At 41.6% G+C, this 17,840-nt stretch overlaps 1 protein-coding gene across 1 annotated transcript in view; it reads right to left on the bottom strand.

Annotated features, from left to right (window-relative positions):
- Window positions 1-14,177, bottom strand: part of SGK2 (serum/glucocorticoid regulated kinase 2) — a 45,707-nt gene extending 31,530 nt beyond the window's left edge. The window contains exons 1-4 of the mRNA XM_036752439.1: window positions 13,825-14,177; window positions 12,816-12,876; window positions 5,583-5,632; window positions 2,811-2,868 (exon numbers count right to left, since the gene is read on the bottom strand). Coding sequence (XP_036608334.1) covers window positions 2,811-2,868; window positions 5,583-5,632; window positions 12,816-12,845 — 138 coding nt within the window. The 5' untranslated portion in view covers window positions 12,846-12,876; window positions 13,825-14,177. The remainder of the gene's footprint in view (window positions 1-2,810; window positions 2,869-5,582; window positions 5,633-12,815; window positions 12,877-13,824) is intronic.
- Between the last annotated feature and the right edge of the window lie 3,663 nt (window positions 14,178-17,840).

Raw genomic sequence — 17,840 nt, 5'->3', positions numbered from 1 at the left:
ACCACTCCTGTATCTTTGCCAAGAAAACCCCAAATGGGGTCACAAAGAGGTGGACACAACTAAAATGACTGAACAACGACAACGACGTTACCAGGTATTGAAAAAGGGCTGTGGGGAGTAAAGATGTTGGCTACCAAGAATCGCGATGATTGAGAATTTCAGGCATAACCTTCCTTAAGTTCTCCAACCATAGCATGTCTAATCATTATAATGTACTCTGTCCCTGGGCACCTAGGGCATGTTCTGCATCCAATGAGTGAAACATAACCAAGACTGGCTCACTGTTTTACTCCACCACAAACAACATGCAAGCTACTCAAGCCAGCATCTGACATAATTTGAGAGTCAGATAAATCTATCAGCTTTCAAGAAAGAAAATCAGAGCCAAAAGAAAAGAGAGAGAGAGAGAGAGAGAGAGAGAGAGAGAGAGAGAGAGAGATGCTTTTAGCCTCAGAGCAGTGGTTTCCAACCTCAGTCAGAAAGGAAAATGAAGGACATAGAGCTTACAAAAAGGTCTGAAGAAGGTGTTTTTACTCTGTGTATGTGTGTGTGTGTGTGTGTGTGTTACTGGTAGTCTGGCGAAAACTTGGACCATTAATCAGAATAGTGTTTGGGTTTTTATTTTAAATTCATGATTGAAGGAAATGTTAAATTTCAGTTGAAAGTTAGTGAAACAAAATTAAAGATACAATTTTTTTTTCATCCAAGTTCATTGATCCCCTGAAATCTCTCTATGAACCCTTTAGGATTCCTGGTCTAAAGGATCACCTAGAAAGTCACATAAAGAATTGAGTACATTTTGACAGAATATTTCTCTGAACCAAGGATAAGGCAGTCAGGAAGTCACAGAGCCACCAGACTCTCTGCCTGCCCTGCCTATGCTTCTCTTTTGTCTCATATGTGTGTTGAGGGGGAGTAAAAATAATCCAAGCCCAAGGTGGAAGAGATACACTGGAAATTCAGAAATCTGAATAACCCCTCACCCAAGGATAAGGAACCTGTGGCCTTCTAGGTTCTCAAGTGTGGACCTTTTGACTGAATCCAAGTTTTACAGAACAAATCCTCTTATTTGGGGTATTTGTTCAGTGAAGTTTGGATTCAGTCAAAGGGCTGCACTTGAGGACCTTGAGGCTGCAGGTTCCCCACCCCCTCCCCAGGCAATTGCTGGGCTATACTGGAGATGGCACTAAAATCAGCAGTCAAGGAGACTGGGCTTCAAATCCTGACTCTTCCCCTCTTTGCACCTCAGTTTTCTTGTTTGTAAAATGAGGGTGCTGCCAAAGGGCTATAAAACTGTACATACCCTTTGACCAGCAATATCAGTACTAGGTCTGTATCCCAAAGATATTTTTTTAAAAAGAGGGAAAGGACCTATTTGGACAAAAATATTTATAGCAGCTCTTTTTGTAGTGGCAAAGCATTGGAAATTGAGGGGATGCCCACCAATTGGAATGACTGAACAAGTCATGGTATATGATTATAATGGGATATTATTGTGCTACAAGAAATGATGAGCAGGCTAATTTCAGAAAAACCTGGAAAGACTTACATGAACTGATATAAAGTGAAGTGAGCAGAACCATGAGAATACTGTACACAGTAACAGCAATACTTTATGATGATCAACTGTGAATGACTTAGCTATCCCTAGAAATACAATGATCCAACACAATTTTAAAGGACCCATGACGAAAAATGCTATCCACCTCCAGAGAAAGAGCTGATGGAGTCTGAATGCAGATCAAAGAATACAATTTTTCACTTTCTGTACTATTTTCGGTATTTTTTCCCCTTTGGGTCTTTGTCTTCTTTTACAAAATGACTAATATGGGAATATGTTTTGCATGATTTAGCATTTATAACCTGTATCAAATTGCTTACTGTCTGGGAGAGAGGAGAGGTGAGGTAGGGAGAGAGAAAATTTGGAACACAAAATTTATAAAAAATGAATGTTAAAAATTGTCTCTACATGTAACTAGGGGAAAAAATAATTTTTTTTAATAAGGGTGCTAGACTAGATGACCTCTAATTAATGTCTCTTCCAATTCAGAATACTTTACTACCTGAAGTAAGTGGCATCATTCTCTATGGAGAATTTCTCAAGTTACCACAAGAGTAAAACACTAAAAAAGCAGGAAGAGCAAAGCGAACCAATGTCCTTTTTTGTTATGACTACACCAAAAATATCAGGCACAATGGCTACCTGATGTCTGAAATTTGTCAACTCTTGTTTAAGAGATTCTCTTTAAAAGGAGAATAATTTCTAATTATGGGAGCAGGACACTCAGTAGTGAATCAGAGGCTCCAGCCAGCTTATTCAGCACATTCTCTTGCCTTTATAACACAGATAACACAAAGGTCCTTGCTTGGCTAAGTAAGAAATTCTCAGTGTGAAAGAGCGTTCTTATCAGTGCAGTGCTGGCCGGAGGTGATTAGTGTTGGGAACAAGATATATAAAAGGTCACTTGAAGTTTTGTTCCTTCCTTGAAAGCTGAAAGGTTCAACGAGCTTTAAAATTGGGGGGCTAACTCAAATTATCCTTCATATATCCCCCTGATTCATCCTTTAAGGCTTCTGCCTCCTCCATGAAGCTACCCTAAACTATTCTAAACTATTCTGTTTTCCCTAAACTCCTGCAACAATTAGGACTGTCTGAAGACAGGGGCGAGGAGAGCAACTGAGAAATATACCAACAGAACTTGACATGTATTCTACTGATGATGTGAGTAAAGGTATGAGTAACCATTCTGTAGATCTTGAATGCTTGGGAACCAAGAAGAGAGAGATTCATGGTCCCAAATATCACTTACTTTTCCATAGCTCCCTTTTCCAATCACTTTCAGGAAGTCAAAGTCTGTTGGCCTGGCACTGTTGGAAGAAAAGAAGAATATATTACAAGTAAATCTCTTATTCTACTTTCTGGTAGAAGGGGGAGCTACCCAGATCTTCCCAAAAGAAGAGTAATTCCAGTCATTAAGGAGGAAACTCTCTGGCCAACTTTCAGCTCATTTACATGATCCTGGAGCATGATCTGGACCCAAAGCAAATTGGCTTTTCTCCACTACTTGATGTATGTGTTATATTACGGAGGAGCAGGAGGAGGGAAATAAAAGGAAAGAAAAAACTGAGAGGTTGAGCAAAAAGAATGCTGACCCTCCAATAGAAGATCTGGGTTTAAATACCACCTTGAACATTTACTACCTATGTGACCTTGAGCGGGCAAGTCACTTAACCTCCCTAGGCCTTGGTTTCTTTATTTGTAAACTGAGTGTCTGGTTTGGACTAGATGGTCCTGAACTCTCTCCCATCTCAGGTCTCTGAGCCTTGACTACATGAATTACTAAAATCCTGAAGGACAGAATGTTAGCATTTGAAATGGGTAGGAAAAGAGAAGGGCATTTCTCACCAAAGACAACAAAAGTGAAAAGAAAGGGGGGAAAAAGGGAAGTACACCTTAAAGAGAGAAAAAGAATGGTATTGCCACGATGAAAATAGGAAGGAAAAAACAGGGAAGAACAATATAGTTCTTTCTCAGGGCTGAGGACAACTCTACACTACCCATTATTAAGTTACCTTCCTAAAATAAAGCATCTCATTCATTCCACAAATACCTAGTTCAGCACCCACTGCATGAAAGGTGCTGGGGTGGGGAGCAGGGAGAGAGAAAAGACTCAATCCATGTGCTCATGCATAAAGTTGGGATTGGACTACAGATGATCTTTCAGGTTCAGCTGTCCTATGATGCTCAGCTGCTTTCAGCTTAGTGAGTTTAGAAAAGGCATGTACAAAAATAACTGCAATACAGGTCAGGATGTGGCCAGTGTTGAAAGACTGAAAGGTTCAGGAAACAGTGTGAATACAGAGGAGGAGGGAAAGTTTACTTCCCTCTAAGGCATTAGGAAAGGTTTCCTGAAGGAGACTTCATACAAATTGGGCCTTGAGAGATAGAATTTCAACAAGCAAAGAGGGGAAAAAAACATGCCAGGAAGAAAGAAAAGCACGGGCAAATAGGCAAAGGCAGGAAAGCACAGGGCATGTTTGGGGAATAGCCAATTATCCACTTTAGCTGGAGCACTAAGGTTAGGGGAGGATGATATTGTAAAAGTAGGTTGCAAATGATGGATCCAGGAGGAACCTGAATATCAGGGTAAGGAGTTTGGTCTTTGTTCACTTCACTAAGCCAGGGGTTTCCACAGTAGGGGAATTCCATGACCCCAGGGGACTTTCGATCAACCAATCAGAGGGTGAGAAAATGGGTCACATTCTATAACCAGTCCTGGCTTTGTCCCTAACCAACTATACCACCCACTTCACCCGCTATCGACCAGTTCTCCCCTACCCTACTCCTCCCTCTTTCACTTCAGCCTTCCATTTCTGGCACTGACTCCTTAAGCCAGCTGTAATCTAACTCTGCAAACCAAGAAGCTGGTAATACAAGCAAAACTCTCTGCCCCATCTATTGTTCTCCTACCATCTGCCATCTGCCATCTCATCATAAGGGCCAGGCTCTGCTTCAGGGAAGTGGCCAGAGAGAAAGAGCCCTGACTATCAAACCTTTCCATTTTTTTGGTGGTATAAAGTGAGCCATAGGGGATAAGCGGGCGTGGTTGGGTTATTTTCTCCACCTTCTCTCCAAACCACCCCTTTTCTAAACCTCCCTTCTATTCGCCGCTCACCAACCTTCCAGTTTCCTAGGTTTGCAGCCTCAGTGCCACACTCAACTCCTCACCCTTCTTCACTCCGTGTATCCAATCAGTAGTCAAATCTTATTTCTATTTCTACAGCATGTCTCCCCGTTTTTTTTACACACATGGCTATCTCTCAAGCTCATCACCTCTTGCCTAGATTGACATCTCCCTGCCTCAGGTCTCTCTCCTCTCTCAAAGCCATTGGTTCACTGAGATTGTCCTAGAATGCAGATCTAACCAAATCATCCCCCTGTTCAAGTCCAGTGACTTCCAATTAACTTGTTTAGTCAATTAGTCATGGTTGACTCTTCATGACTCCATTTGGGATTTTCCTGGCAAAGATACTAGAGTAGTTTGCCATTTCCTTCTCCAGTTCATTTTACAGATGAGGAAACTGAGGCAAGCAGGGTTAAGGGACTTGTCCAGAGTCACACAGCTAAGTAGTTTCTGAGGCTAGATTTGAATTCAGGTCCTCCTGACTGCAGGGCCAACTCTCTATCCATTATGCTACCTAACTATTAAATAATATTTGATTAAGGATCAAATATTACTTCATCTTCATCTCATACTTTTGCTAATCTATTTTATATAAGTTGTATAATAGTAGTACATGTAAATATATATACATAGCAGACATGTATACTCAACATTTTTCATTTATTTGAAAATTTGAAGACCACTGCACAAGGCAAGGGGGAGCCAAGCAAAGGATTTTGAGCAGAGGAAGCATGGGGCTTTAGGAAGACTGAAATCTGACAGTTGCTAGTATGAAAAATGGATTGTAAGCAGGAGGTTAGAAGCAGGGAATCACAAAATCCATCAAGCAACAAACATTTTTTTCCCATCTAAGGTCTTCTCAGGGAGGCCTCAGTTTCATCATCTTTAAGAACTTACTTTGGATTTGCTGAAGGTCCCAAGTTGATATTTCCATTGGGTGTCGAGGTCTAAAAAAATTTTTGTAAAACAAAAGTAAGTTACTTAAAATCACTTTTATTACTTATTTTTTCTCGAAAGCCACAAACAAGTCTATAAAAATTTATTTATTCTCCCATATGTGAAGTAGAAAAAGATCAGGTATTGCCCTTATTCAAAGATGAAGAAAAAGTGATTTTTTTCCAAGTTACTTAAAGAACAGTTGTGGGACAAGTGGTTCTGAAACCCCAGGATTCCAGACCCCAGCTTTGTGCCCATTCGTTGGGCCCCACAGTTTGCAATTTGAAAGCAAACAATAGAAACTCTGAATGGGCTATGCCCAAGAGGGAATGAAAAATAACAGAAGCAGCAAATGCGGGAGGGGGCAGGGATAGTTCTGCCTGGCAGCACTAATTTCGCATATGAGGCAAGATTAATTCCCTCCCCCCATCCTAATTGTCTGATGCTCTTGGGAGAGTCGATGTATATTGTTTATTTTTCTGTGCCACCCCCCTCCAACTTTGTACAGTGAAGCAGGTCCTGGCCTCTCCTTCCAGCTCTGTGCCATGAGGTAGAGAGGTAATGGGCAAGACTTCCAACACATATGATTACACAGCTTCCCAAGACCATTATGGACAAGGGATACAGAAAAAAATCCAGTCTTCGTGGAGTTTATATCAGTAAGGGGTAGTTTCTTCCCTCCTCTCATTTTGTGAAAATCTGATACTAGGGGCTGTGGGTGAACCAAAGATGACCGAGATGTAGGCCCTGTCCTCAAGTTTCCTCATCTGTAAAGTGAGCAGATTGGAATCGATGGCCTCCAAGGTTTTATCACCCTAGCATGTTCTATCATTTAGTTTGAAAAGAGGTTGGATACTAGAGGAGAGAAATTCCTAGAGGCAAGCCTCTGGTTTCAGTTTCTTAAAAACTGGCCAGTAATACATATTATAGTGGTTGAATAAATGAAATAAATATTTGATGAAATGAAATAAAAAGCATTGATTAAGCACCTACTATGTTCAAAGCCCTGTGTTCAGTGCTGGGGAGACAAATAGAAAAGTCAGACTGTTGTTGTGTGAGATAGTGAGAAAATAAAATGTGAAGACTTCGCAGGGAATATATGTATAAATATATATCTATATCTATTCAAGAAATAGGGGAGTAGAAAATTCTGAGGCTGTGAGAGTCTGATGGCTCAGCCTCTGGGAAAGTTTACCCTGAAACTTTTTGTTCTTTCTTCTGGTTCTGGTTTAAAGATTTGCTCAGTAAGAATAGGGTCACTGTGACCTGCTTTCCTTTACTGTAAAAGTACTGTAGAAGAATGGAGAGGGTCTCCCCCTCCCCTTATCCTACTCTCCTTCTTCAGATTTATAGATGTCACCTCAGTTGTAATCATTAACTAAGGGAATGGGAATTGGAATTCCTGTGCCTTGATTTCCCTGTTCTTTGTCTAGCTTTTGTGCTCAGATTGTAAGCCCACCTCCCAGCCAATGGTGAGAAGGGTCAGAGGTGGGCGGGAATTCTCTTGTGTTAGGTATAATTATTGGTGCTTTGCCCCTTGTACTTGGCCTCCCTTGCTAGATCTGTTCTCATGAGAATCAAATAAAATTTTATTTCTGTTCCCACCCTGAGATGGATCCTTATTAAAAATTAATTTTTTTAATTGGTGAGGGTCTTTCATCCCACACAGTCACTATCTTCAAGGAGTTCACATTCTAACAGAAGAAGACAGCTCTCATGGAAGGTTTCAGCTGCAAGTCAGAGGGAAGCCTCATGGTCCTTAGGGTGAATTGAGAAAACTGTTAGCAATGCTGCTTCCTTAAGAAGAATTTTTAAATGTCATTCCCACTGATAAAAAACTACTAACAGTGTCTGATGATGTAGCACTGGGGGTCTCCTTTTACCTAGTCTCTGCTTCCTTACCAGGGGTTCTTAACCTGGAATTTCTAGGCCATTTTTTCTTTTTAAAATATCTTAATATTTATATTTTCATAGAATTGGTTTTATTTTATAATCTAATGTATTTTATGCATTTTAAAACATAGTTCTGAGGAATCCATAGGCTTCATCAGACTATCAGAGGGGATATAAAAGGCTGCGAACCCCTGTTCTAAACTTTCTATACATAGGTGATATCTAATTCAATGCACTATGTACAGCAGAGTAGAGTTCTTCCCAGATTCCTTGAACCCTGGATATAGAGACCTAGGGGTAACAAGTATGACCCTTATACAGGTGCTTATACAGGGAGCCCTTCATGTTTGGAGAGCAGGCTCTTCTTGTGACAAGGAGGTAGAGGAAGGAGGGGAGGTCACCCATTCCTGATCCAGTTATTCACAGAGCTGGAACTAGAACCAAGGTGCTGGGCGTGGAGTCAGATAGACCCGAGTTCAAATATGACCTCAGATGCTTACTAGCTGTGTGACCCTGAGCAAGTCACTTAACCCTGTGGTCTCAGTTTCCTCATCTGTAAAATGAGCTGGAGAAGAAAATGGCAAACCACTCCTGTATCTTTGCCAAGAGAACCCCAAATGGGGTCAGGAGGAGTTGGAAACGATTGAAAATGACCAAACAACAGCAAATCCTGACTCCAAGTTCAGTATTCTTTCCCATGTATCCACCCCCAACATTCAATAAACCCCAGTTTGTTACCTATTACCTCCAGAATCAAATATAATTTCCTCTGCTTATCCCTAAAAAACCCTTTAGAACTCAGTCCTTTGGTACCTTTCTAGTCTTTTTACACCTTACTCTTCCTCCATGTACTCTCTGATCCAGGGACAGATGGTTCTTCATACAAAATACTCTGTCTCCTGACTTGCATTTTCATTGGTTGTCCCCCACCCCTGGAATTCTCTCCCTCCTCCTTTATACCTCCTGGCTTCCTTGACTTCCTTCAAGACCCGGCTAAAGTCCCACCTTCTACAAGAACCTTTTCTTATATCCCCTTAAGGCTAATGCTCCCCTTAGAGATTATCTACATCTTGTATCTATCATGTCTATACATAATAATAACTAGCATTTTATAGCACTTTAAGGTTTACAATTAGAGGCCTAGATGACTTAGTGCAGAGGTTCCCAAGCTTATTTGGCCTGCCACCCTGGAAAACTACTTTCTTTAACCTTTTAATAGTTTTTTTTTTTCAATTTGCATCATTTCAAAAAAATACAGTTAATGACACATTTTAAATTTAATAATTTATTGTAAATTCATGGGGTTTTCCTGCATAGAAATTTGATGATGTAATATTGCATCATGTATCTATACAATATTGTATTGTAAACAAGTCATTACACACACATATTCCTGCCAATGCGGCTGGACTTCTTGACAAAGTTCTACAAGCTCACCTGCCAATACTTGCCTGTTAAGACCTATCCAAGGACTTGACCACTGACCGGCTATAACTTGCATTTTGTGTACTTATTTGGTAAATAATGTGATCACTACAACTTTAACTCTGTTACACAACAGATGAAACACGTAGGAATGGTTTTCCAAAATTTTCTTCTCTTCTTTCCTTTTGCTTCCACCGCCCCCGCCCCCCCCCAATTTTTATTCAATGCCTTCCAATTGCACCCGAGGCTACTACCCCACCCCATCATTCCACCACCCCACCCACCTACTTTGGGAACCTCTGAAGCCTTAGTGAATAGAGTACTACACCCGAAGTCAGGAAGACCTGAATTCAAATCCAACCTCAGACACTTACTAACTATGTGACCCTGAGCAAGTCACTCAACCTCAATCCACTGGAGAAGGAAATGGCAAACCAATCCAGTATCCTTGCCAAAAAATAACAGAACCCCATGGTCTACATGGTAATGAAGAGTCAGACATGACTCAACGACAACAAAAGGCTTACAAAGCACTTTACATGCATCTCATTTTTCATCATAATAATTCCAGGAGGTCGGGGCTATTATTACCCCTCTTTTACAGATAAAGAAATTAAGGCAGACAGAGGTTAAGTGTCTGTCTTGCCCTGTCGCACAGCTAGTGTGTATGTGTGTGTATAAGTATACGTGTATATATACATGTAGATATAATGTATGTATATGTATACATACATACAGATAGATAGATAGTATAGCTGTTTGCATTTCTGTCTCTCCCATCATATGGTAAGCTTCTTGAGGGCAGGGGCTATTTTTGCCTTTCCTTGTATCCCTGGTTGTTGTTGTGTTTGTCCTTCACTTTCAAAGAGGACCATGACATCAGCTGACTTTGATTTGAGTGAGGGAGGGCTGTGCAAGGTCACCAGCCTCACTTTCTCCTCCAGAGTCATCTGGGTCCAGTGGGCTGATATTCACTAGGACAACCGGAGATGGCCCAAGATGCATTGGGAGATCCTTTGTATCCCTAGGGCTTAGCACAGTGCCTGGCTCACAGCAGGTGCTTAATAAAAGCTTCTTGATTTGACTCGCTTCATATAATAATATTTCACATAATGCTAGTTAATATTTATATCATGCTTTAAGCTTTGGAAAGAACTTTACACATATTACATCATTTTAGCCTCACAACAACCCTGGAAGGTTTGTGCTCTGATTATCCCCATATTATAGAGAAGTTCAAAGACTTGCCCAGGATCACACAGACATTAAGTGTCTAAAGGCTAATCCACACTCAGCTCTTCTTGACTCTAGCATTTCAGTAGTCCAGAGTTCTACTCAGCTATTATTCTCCTTTTGTAGTGTAAAAAAGGCCCGTATTTGTTATAAGGATTTTGTTTTTCTTTCTTGTTTGATGGAAGGGGTAGATAGAAGTAAGAGGAAGAGAAGACAGATTTTTTTAATTGAAAAAAATTTAATTGATTTTTTTAATTCCCCTTAAGAGGAACTAAAAAAGAATTACAATATTTTATGCACTGAAATTAATTTACTACATGAGTTACTAAATAAACATAGTTTGAATTGATTTTATCTTAAAGACTCTTACAAATCATTTAATAAATAAGCAGACCTAAAGGGTCTGTTTATTTGGTTTCATTATCTTACGGTGTCCTAATTAATTTGTTTTTGCCCAGCATATCCTCTCAGAAGGATACTACCTCCTCCCCAGGACCATGTATAAGACTCATGCAGTGACATCTCCACTCAATGCATTTGACCTGGCAGACTAGCCAAAGAAAGGTTGTAAATAAAGTGATACATGAACCATTTCCTGTCTAGAAAAGGAAGGAGATTTATCAAAAGAAAGATTCAATTAAATTTAAATTTAAAAAATTAAATTAAAAATAAAATAAACTGAAAAATAATAAAAGTTAAAAATTAAATTAGTTTTTTTTAAAAATAAAGTAAAATTTAAAACCCAGATGTACTCAGAGAAAATAATAACACGAACACATAAATAAAAAGTATAGGCCCTTTAAGTCTTCAGAGGAGTCTGGCGGAAGGGAGAATCCTTTTACCTGCTCTCTCCTCACAGAAAGACAGAGATACCTTCCTATATAGCCCGACCCAATCCCAGAGAGCTTAAAATCTTTTAAGGGCCATAGATTAGAAAGTTTGGAAGAAATCTCAGAAGTCAGCAAATCCAGCTTTTAACTCAAGAAGGAATCCCGTCTGCAATATCACTACCCTATTATCCAGAATGCACACCTAACATCTAATTTTCAGTTATAAAACATGACTTACTTTAACCCAAACCAATTTTTCATGCAAAATAGGATTAGAAGTTGCAAAGCAGGTGCTGGCTAGCATTGGTAGAGTGAATTTCCTCACCTGGGAATTCCCTCACCTGGGAATTCCCTCTACCAATGTAACCTCTAACCAGAAAATGAACAATACTAGACATCTTAACCATAACATGAATAAAAACATACGCCATCCCCAACCCCTCCAGAGACCTATCTTTCCAGACTTATCTCTCATCTCCACTTTACAGGAACCCTCTACTGCTACCACACAATTCATACCTTTACCTAAAATCCCAGTCCCATCATCAGCTCATAGATTTAAAGATGGAAGGGCCATTAGAGATCATTTGTTCCTGCCTCCACTTTGCAGATGAAACTTAGGCCAGTAAAAGTGAAGTGATCTGGTTAAGGTCACACAAGTCATAAGTGACAGAGCCAGCATTTGAACCCAGGTCCCCTGACCCTAAATGCACTGCCCCTTTCACTCTACCCTTCCCAGTGTGACCTCTCTCCTGTGTAAGAGTACGCAAGAAGGACATCACAATGTTGGGCTTAAGTAAATTAGATTCCCAACACTTCAGCCCATTTCCTTCTCCAGAGATCTCCTCCCCGGCATCATTTTTAAAAGGCAAGAATGACCCCAACCTCATCCCTCTGGGATAGGCCCCCTGGTGTATCTCCCCCCACCCTTTTCTGCCTCATTTTATATGTCATCTCCCCCTTTAGATTATAAGCTTTTTGCGGGTGGCGGTTGTCTTTCTTTTTAATAATTGTATCCCCAGAATTTAGCACAGTGTCTGGCACATAGTAGATGCTTAGTTAATGGTTATTGGATTTATTGGATTGCTCCAAAGCAAAACCAGTTTCAACCCACCTGGAAACTGGGACTTGAAGAAAAATCCATTGTAAAACAGCAAATCTCTCAGCACTACAGATGGGGTGGAAGGCCCCCTTCTCAAGTCCTTCAATTTGTCCTCCTCTCCACACCAGAATTATCACCCAGTCTCAGAACTGACACCTTTCTCCTTTCCCCTTTTCTAAACACCTGCCATAGTCACAAGCCTCTCCACACTTTGGTACAGGCAGCAGGCCACAGACCCACAGGACTTGAGAGCAGGAAAGGACCAACATATTATCAAATTCAATCCTCCAGAAGAGAAGGCCTAGAGAGAGGAAAAAGCCTGCCAGAGGTCATACTGTGTTAGTGACAGGGCCTGGCTTAGAATCTGAGTTTCCTGACTCTCAGTACAAGTCTGCTAAAAGAAGCTCAGAGCGTGGGGTCCCACCCTCAAGCCCCCCTGCCTCATTTTTAATAGGGGTAGATATAGAAGGCCTTCTTCCCCAAGGTCACTCACCATAAGCAGAAGATGAGACTGCAATACTTCAAAAATCTTTTTTTTAAGAAAGAAAATTTTTTTTCACTGCCTCTGAGAGCAGATGCATTGACTTTGGAAGTGTACAAAAATACATTCATGTAGCTTCCTTCCCAACAACCCCAAAGGGCCTAGACCTTGAATGTCAGGGCCCTAAAATGTGAAGGCATCATATAGCTGCAACACCAACTTCAGCTTACCTGGAGGCTAGGACTTGCAGAAGGATCCATTGTAAAACAGCAAATCTGTCAGCACTGCAAACTAGAGAAGAGGGAGAAAAGAGGCTGGGATTAAAATCCTTCTCCCTGTCTTTCCCTTCCCCCTCTCCTTTCCCATTCTCTTCCCCCTCCCCCTCCTCTGAACACTTAAATAATCAAAGGAGAGTTCCCAGGTACCGTAAGCCTCCACACTTCAGTGTTCAGGCTGCAAAGCCCAGATTCCTGCAAATTTACTAAGGGCCACTCAAATCCTTCTCCAGCCTAGCAGCTGGTCCTCTTTGCCCTCTCTGAGGCTTGGAGCCGGTGATGTCTGATAGGGTTCAACATCCCATCCATTAGGCCCCTTACCTGCTCAGTTCTTTTCCTTCAAACTAAAGTTAAAAGTTCATCCTCATCATCAGAGCCTTCCTGGGTCGCTTACAATCTAGTTCTCATAGGCACAGAAAGGAGGTGGGGGTGGAGAAATTCCCAGGAGTGTGAACCTCATGACAAGATGCAGAACGACCAAGAGCCAGGGCGCAGAGGGAGGGAAGGCCAGGACTCCTGTTCAGGTCCCTTTATTTATCCAACCTCTCTCCACACTAAAATCATCGCCAAGTCTCAGAACTTAACACCCTCCTCCTTTTGCCCTTTTCTGAACACCTGCCCCAGTCCAGGGAACTTTCGGTCACAAGCCTCTCCACACTTTGGTACAGGTAGCAGGTCATCGACCCCTAGAACTTGAGAGCAGGAAGGGACCCTAGAAACTCAATCCTTCAGAAGAGGAAACTGAGGCACGGAGAGAGGAAAAGCCTGCCAAAGGTCATCCTGTGTTAGTTACACGGTCTGGACTTAGAATCTGAGTTTCCTGACTCAGTACAGGTATGCTAAAAGCAGCTCAGAGCATGGGGTCCCATCCTCAAGCCCCCACCCTCATTTTTAACAGGAATAGATATAGAAGGCCTTCTTCCCAATGGCCAATCATCACAGACAGAGGGGGAGACTGCAGTACCTCAAGATCTTCGGAATCCTCTGCCTGCCCTTCTCCGGCCCCCTTGGTCTGTAAATTCTGCAGAGCCCAGCAATTGTTGTTAGCTGACAATCAGAAGACACCTGTCATATACTCATCTACATTTTCCCCCAATAACTTAGCATTAAAGATTAACGGAAAATGGTGAGCCCAAATCAGCTTTCAGCCAGTCCCAGAGGAAAGTTTGGTCCCAGGATACGACAGAAGCCAGCAATCAGTGCTGGGAACCTCTGAGACCAGGCACCAATGGAGAAGTTTCTCTTCTGTGAAACAAACAGCCAGCCGAGGCCCCAGGAGTGACCAGCTGGGCCCACAGCCTGCTCACCTTTGCCTCCTTTCCCCAGCTGTTACAACACACCCATCTCCAGCCCACTTGCCTCACTGGGGCGGACCTGACGTTGAACGTTCATTAATGACAGGGTTGGGGGAGGTGAGGTGAGGCAAGTCGGGGAGGGAGGAAGGAGTCTTTCTGCCTACTCGGGGAGAGTGCAGGCACCCTGATTCTCATTTTGCACATGGGGTTTGGCCTTAAGAGAAGCCCTGAAGACCAGGACTATTCCTAGACTCATAGCTGTCAGTGGTGCAGGTGATAGCTGTGAGAAATCCAAGCCCTGAAGGAGAAATAGAGTCACAGTATCACAAACAGAGCTGGACCTTAACGGTCATCTAGTCCAACCCCCTTCACAGGAGTAACTTTTCCGTGGGCACATAAGCAGGAAATGATAGAGCTGAGATTTGAAACTAGATCCTCTGGTGCCAAATCCAGTGCTTTTTTTCACCATATTATATCATATAATTTCAGAACTGAAAGAGACCTTTGAACACAGAATGTCAGAGCTTTTTATTGGTGGTAGTTGTTCGGTTGTTTTCAGTCGTGTCTGACCATTTGTGACCCCATTTGGGGTTTTCTTGGCAAAGATACTGGAGTGGTCTTCTCTTTCCTTCTCCAGCTCATTTTACAGATGGGGAAATTGAGACAAACGGGGTAAAGTGACTCGCCCAGGGTGACAAAGCTATTAAGTGTCTAGGGCCAGATTTGAACTCAGGAAGATGAGCCTGATGCTTTATCCGCCCTGCTACCTAGAAGAGACCTTATGATATCGAATTTTGGAAGGGTCCTTGGAACATAGAATGTTGAGTTGGAAAGGTCCTTAAAATATAAGAAACAGCATGCTGAAGCTGGAGAGAACCTTCAGCATTTACCTAGTCACATCTTCTCATTTTACAGATGCAGTAACTGAGGCCTAGAAAAAAGATATGTTATATCCAGTGTTACACATCTTAGCTAGCAGTAGGCTTTTTCCACAATACCATATTGTGTTTCCTACCATCCTGGTCTGTCCTTAATAGCTAAACACACTACATACACACATACGTACACACATACACCACTTTGTAGTAATTTGAGAGAAAAGGAAGACCAGAAGAGAAAGAGCAAACATACCTTCCTCAATAAAAGTAAGGGAATTAAAATCTGTCCAGGGACTTTCCGCCCTGCCCTCTTTTCTTCCTCCCCTTCCCTCTTCTCAGGCTTAGTGCCAAGGCTGCAAGAAACTTTGCTTTAATTAAAAGTTTTATTTATGCCCTCTCTTCCAGTTCCCTCCACATTTCTATTGTCAGCATTAGTCAGAGAGTTGTATTTGCCTACTCAGAGAAAGTCAAATACAGAAATAAGAAAGGAATGTGACAGATTCATGGCTTCAAATTCCCGATCCTAAATTATTGATTGTAAGCAGGACGGAGCACTCTTCCCCTCAGACTCAAGCCCTTTCAGGGGGTGGGACCATAGTTCAGGCAGTATCAGACCGAGTATCAACAGTAACAGGCAGTATCAAACCATGAACCTAGGCTCAAGGACAGTCAATAAAAGGTGTTTCTGTTTGGTGTTAAACACCACAAGTGGGATTGGCCAGCAGGAAGGCAGGACCTGAAACTGTCAGATTTAGGCAGCCGTCTACCTGTACCAGAGAGGGAGCTGTGCAAGTCTCTCCGTCCTCCATTTGCCCCACCCCTGTAGTCAGAGGCGCGTCCAAGGTCAGATAGCTTACTGGAACCAGCAGGTGAGAAATACTCAAAAGCCAAGAAATGAAACTGACTTGTAAACTTCCCCTGAGACCGGCTGGGTACTGACTTCCCTTAGGAGCTCCAGACTCGCTCCTTCCTGAGCTGATCCTGGGGCATTTTCTCAGGCTGAGCTAAAGTCCCTACTAAAGGCACTTCGCTTCACATGTGCTTCAAAGTCACAGAATTTTCAGAGATATATCTTAGGGGTCATGGTCATTAGGGCTAAGCACAAGACCCTATACTTCTAAAGCTCAGATTTCCACCAGAAATAGAAACACTGCTGATCACAAAACCAAACCAAAACAAAAAAACCCAGTGAGTTCCCCTACTCAAAGGCCCATTGTCCTTCCAATTTTTTTTGTCTGCTGTAGGACCTCTTCATAATACAATGTAAACTTTTTGAGGACAGAGATAGTTTCATTCTTGTGTTACATCTCCAGTGCCTAACACACTGCTTTGCATAGAGTAGGTGCTTAAATATTTGTTAAACTGAAAAAAACCCCAAATATTTATGATGCCTAATCTGTGCTTGGCAGTATGCTAATAACCCATCCCCCTCAAAAAAAAAAAAGCTTAGATAAGACAGAATTCTGGCCTTACTGAAATTTACAATTTGCAGAGGGAAGGAACATACCAACATAGACAGTTATAATATAAAATACATGATAAGCGCATTGGAGGGGGACAAAACAAAGTGCTATGTGAGGTCTGGGGGAGACAATCGTTAATTTAGTACCTACTTGCTGGGTTTGTCATGAGGCTTAAATGAAGTATTTATACATTTAACAAGTATAACAAATAAGAGAAGTATACATGTAACAAACTTTGAACTGCTATATAAATATTATCAATTATTATTGGTGTCAAGTAAAAAGAAGGCTTCCTGGAAAAGATGGTATTTGGGCTGGACTTTAAATGTGGCTAAGGATTCAAAAGGTGAAGAGAGGAGGAAGCTCATTCCAGGGAGAGGCTATAGAAAGTTGTCCAGTGTAGCTGGAGCAAGAATGTGACAGGATATAATGAGATAAGGCTGGGAAGGTGGGGTGGTGTCAAATTGTAGAGAACTGTGACTGTCAGACAAAGGAATGAATCTGAACTTTACCCAGGAAGCGATAGGAACACCTGAAGATTTCTGAGCTCCTGATTAAATCTATATGCAAAAAAAAAAATTATTGGGGGCAGCCAAGTGGTGCAGTAAATAGAACACCAGCCCTGGAGTCAGGAGGACCTGAGTTCAAATTGAGCATCAGACACTAAACACGTACTAGCTGTGTGATTTTTGGGCGAGTCGCTTAACCCCAATTGCCTGGCCTCCCCACTCCAAAAAAAAATTATTCTAGAAATGTTTATGAGGAGAGATGGGTTGGAAGAGAAAGAGTGGCAGGAATTGCTATAGGTAGGTAATAAGGGTTTTTACTAAGGTAGTACCATATCATTTTTTTTAAATGGAGGAAACAGGTGGTGAAGCATTTTTCAGGGGTAGAATCTGGGCACTCTTTTCTTCCCTTGGTTTGGCTGACTTATGTCCTAGCTCCTCTGACTTGTCTAACCCACTCCTTTTTATTCTCCTTGGCTGATTCATCATAGTTTTTCTGCCTTTCAGTATAGATGCCCTTCAAGGTTACACCCTTGGAAGGAAGATAAAAAGGAAACAAGCATTTATTAAGTACTTACTGCGTGCTAAGAACTTTGCTGAAATGCTCAGGATACAAATACAGTCGACTGCTGTCGTTTGCGGCACTTGTGTTCAATACAGTTGCCACAAATACTGAATTAGCAATGTCTCCTAGGGGATATCCAGGCTTTGGCTTCTGAGAGCCTCTGGTCACTACATTTTCATCAACTAATCAATACATAACCTTGTTTTATGTGTTTCTGTTTAAATTAAAGGTACCTTTTTTAACATATATTTCTTACATATAATTATGTGGGAA

This window comes from Trichosurus vulpecula, chromosome 3 (assembly GCF_011100635.1).
Source record: "Trichosurus vulpecula isolate mTriVul1 chromosome 3, mTriVul1.pri, whole genome shotgun sequence".
NCBI classification, from domain to species: domain Eukaryota; kingdom Metazoa; phylum Chordata; class Mammalia; order Diprotodontia; family Phalangeridae; genus Trichosurus; species Trichosurus vulpecula.
Note: the sequence above shows the minus strand (reverse complement) of the source record. Positions and strands in the feature narration are given on the sequence as shown.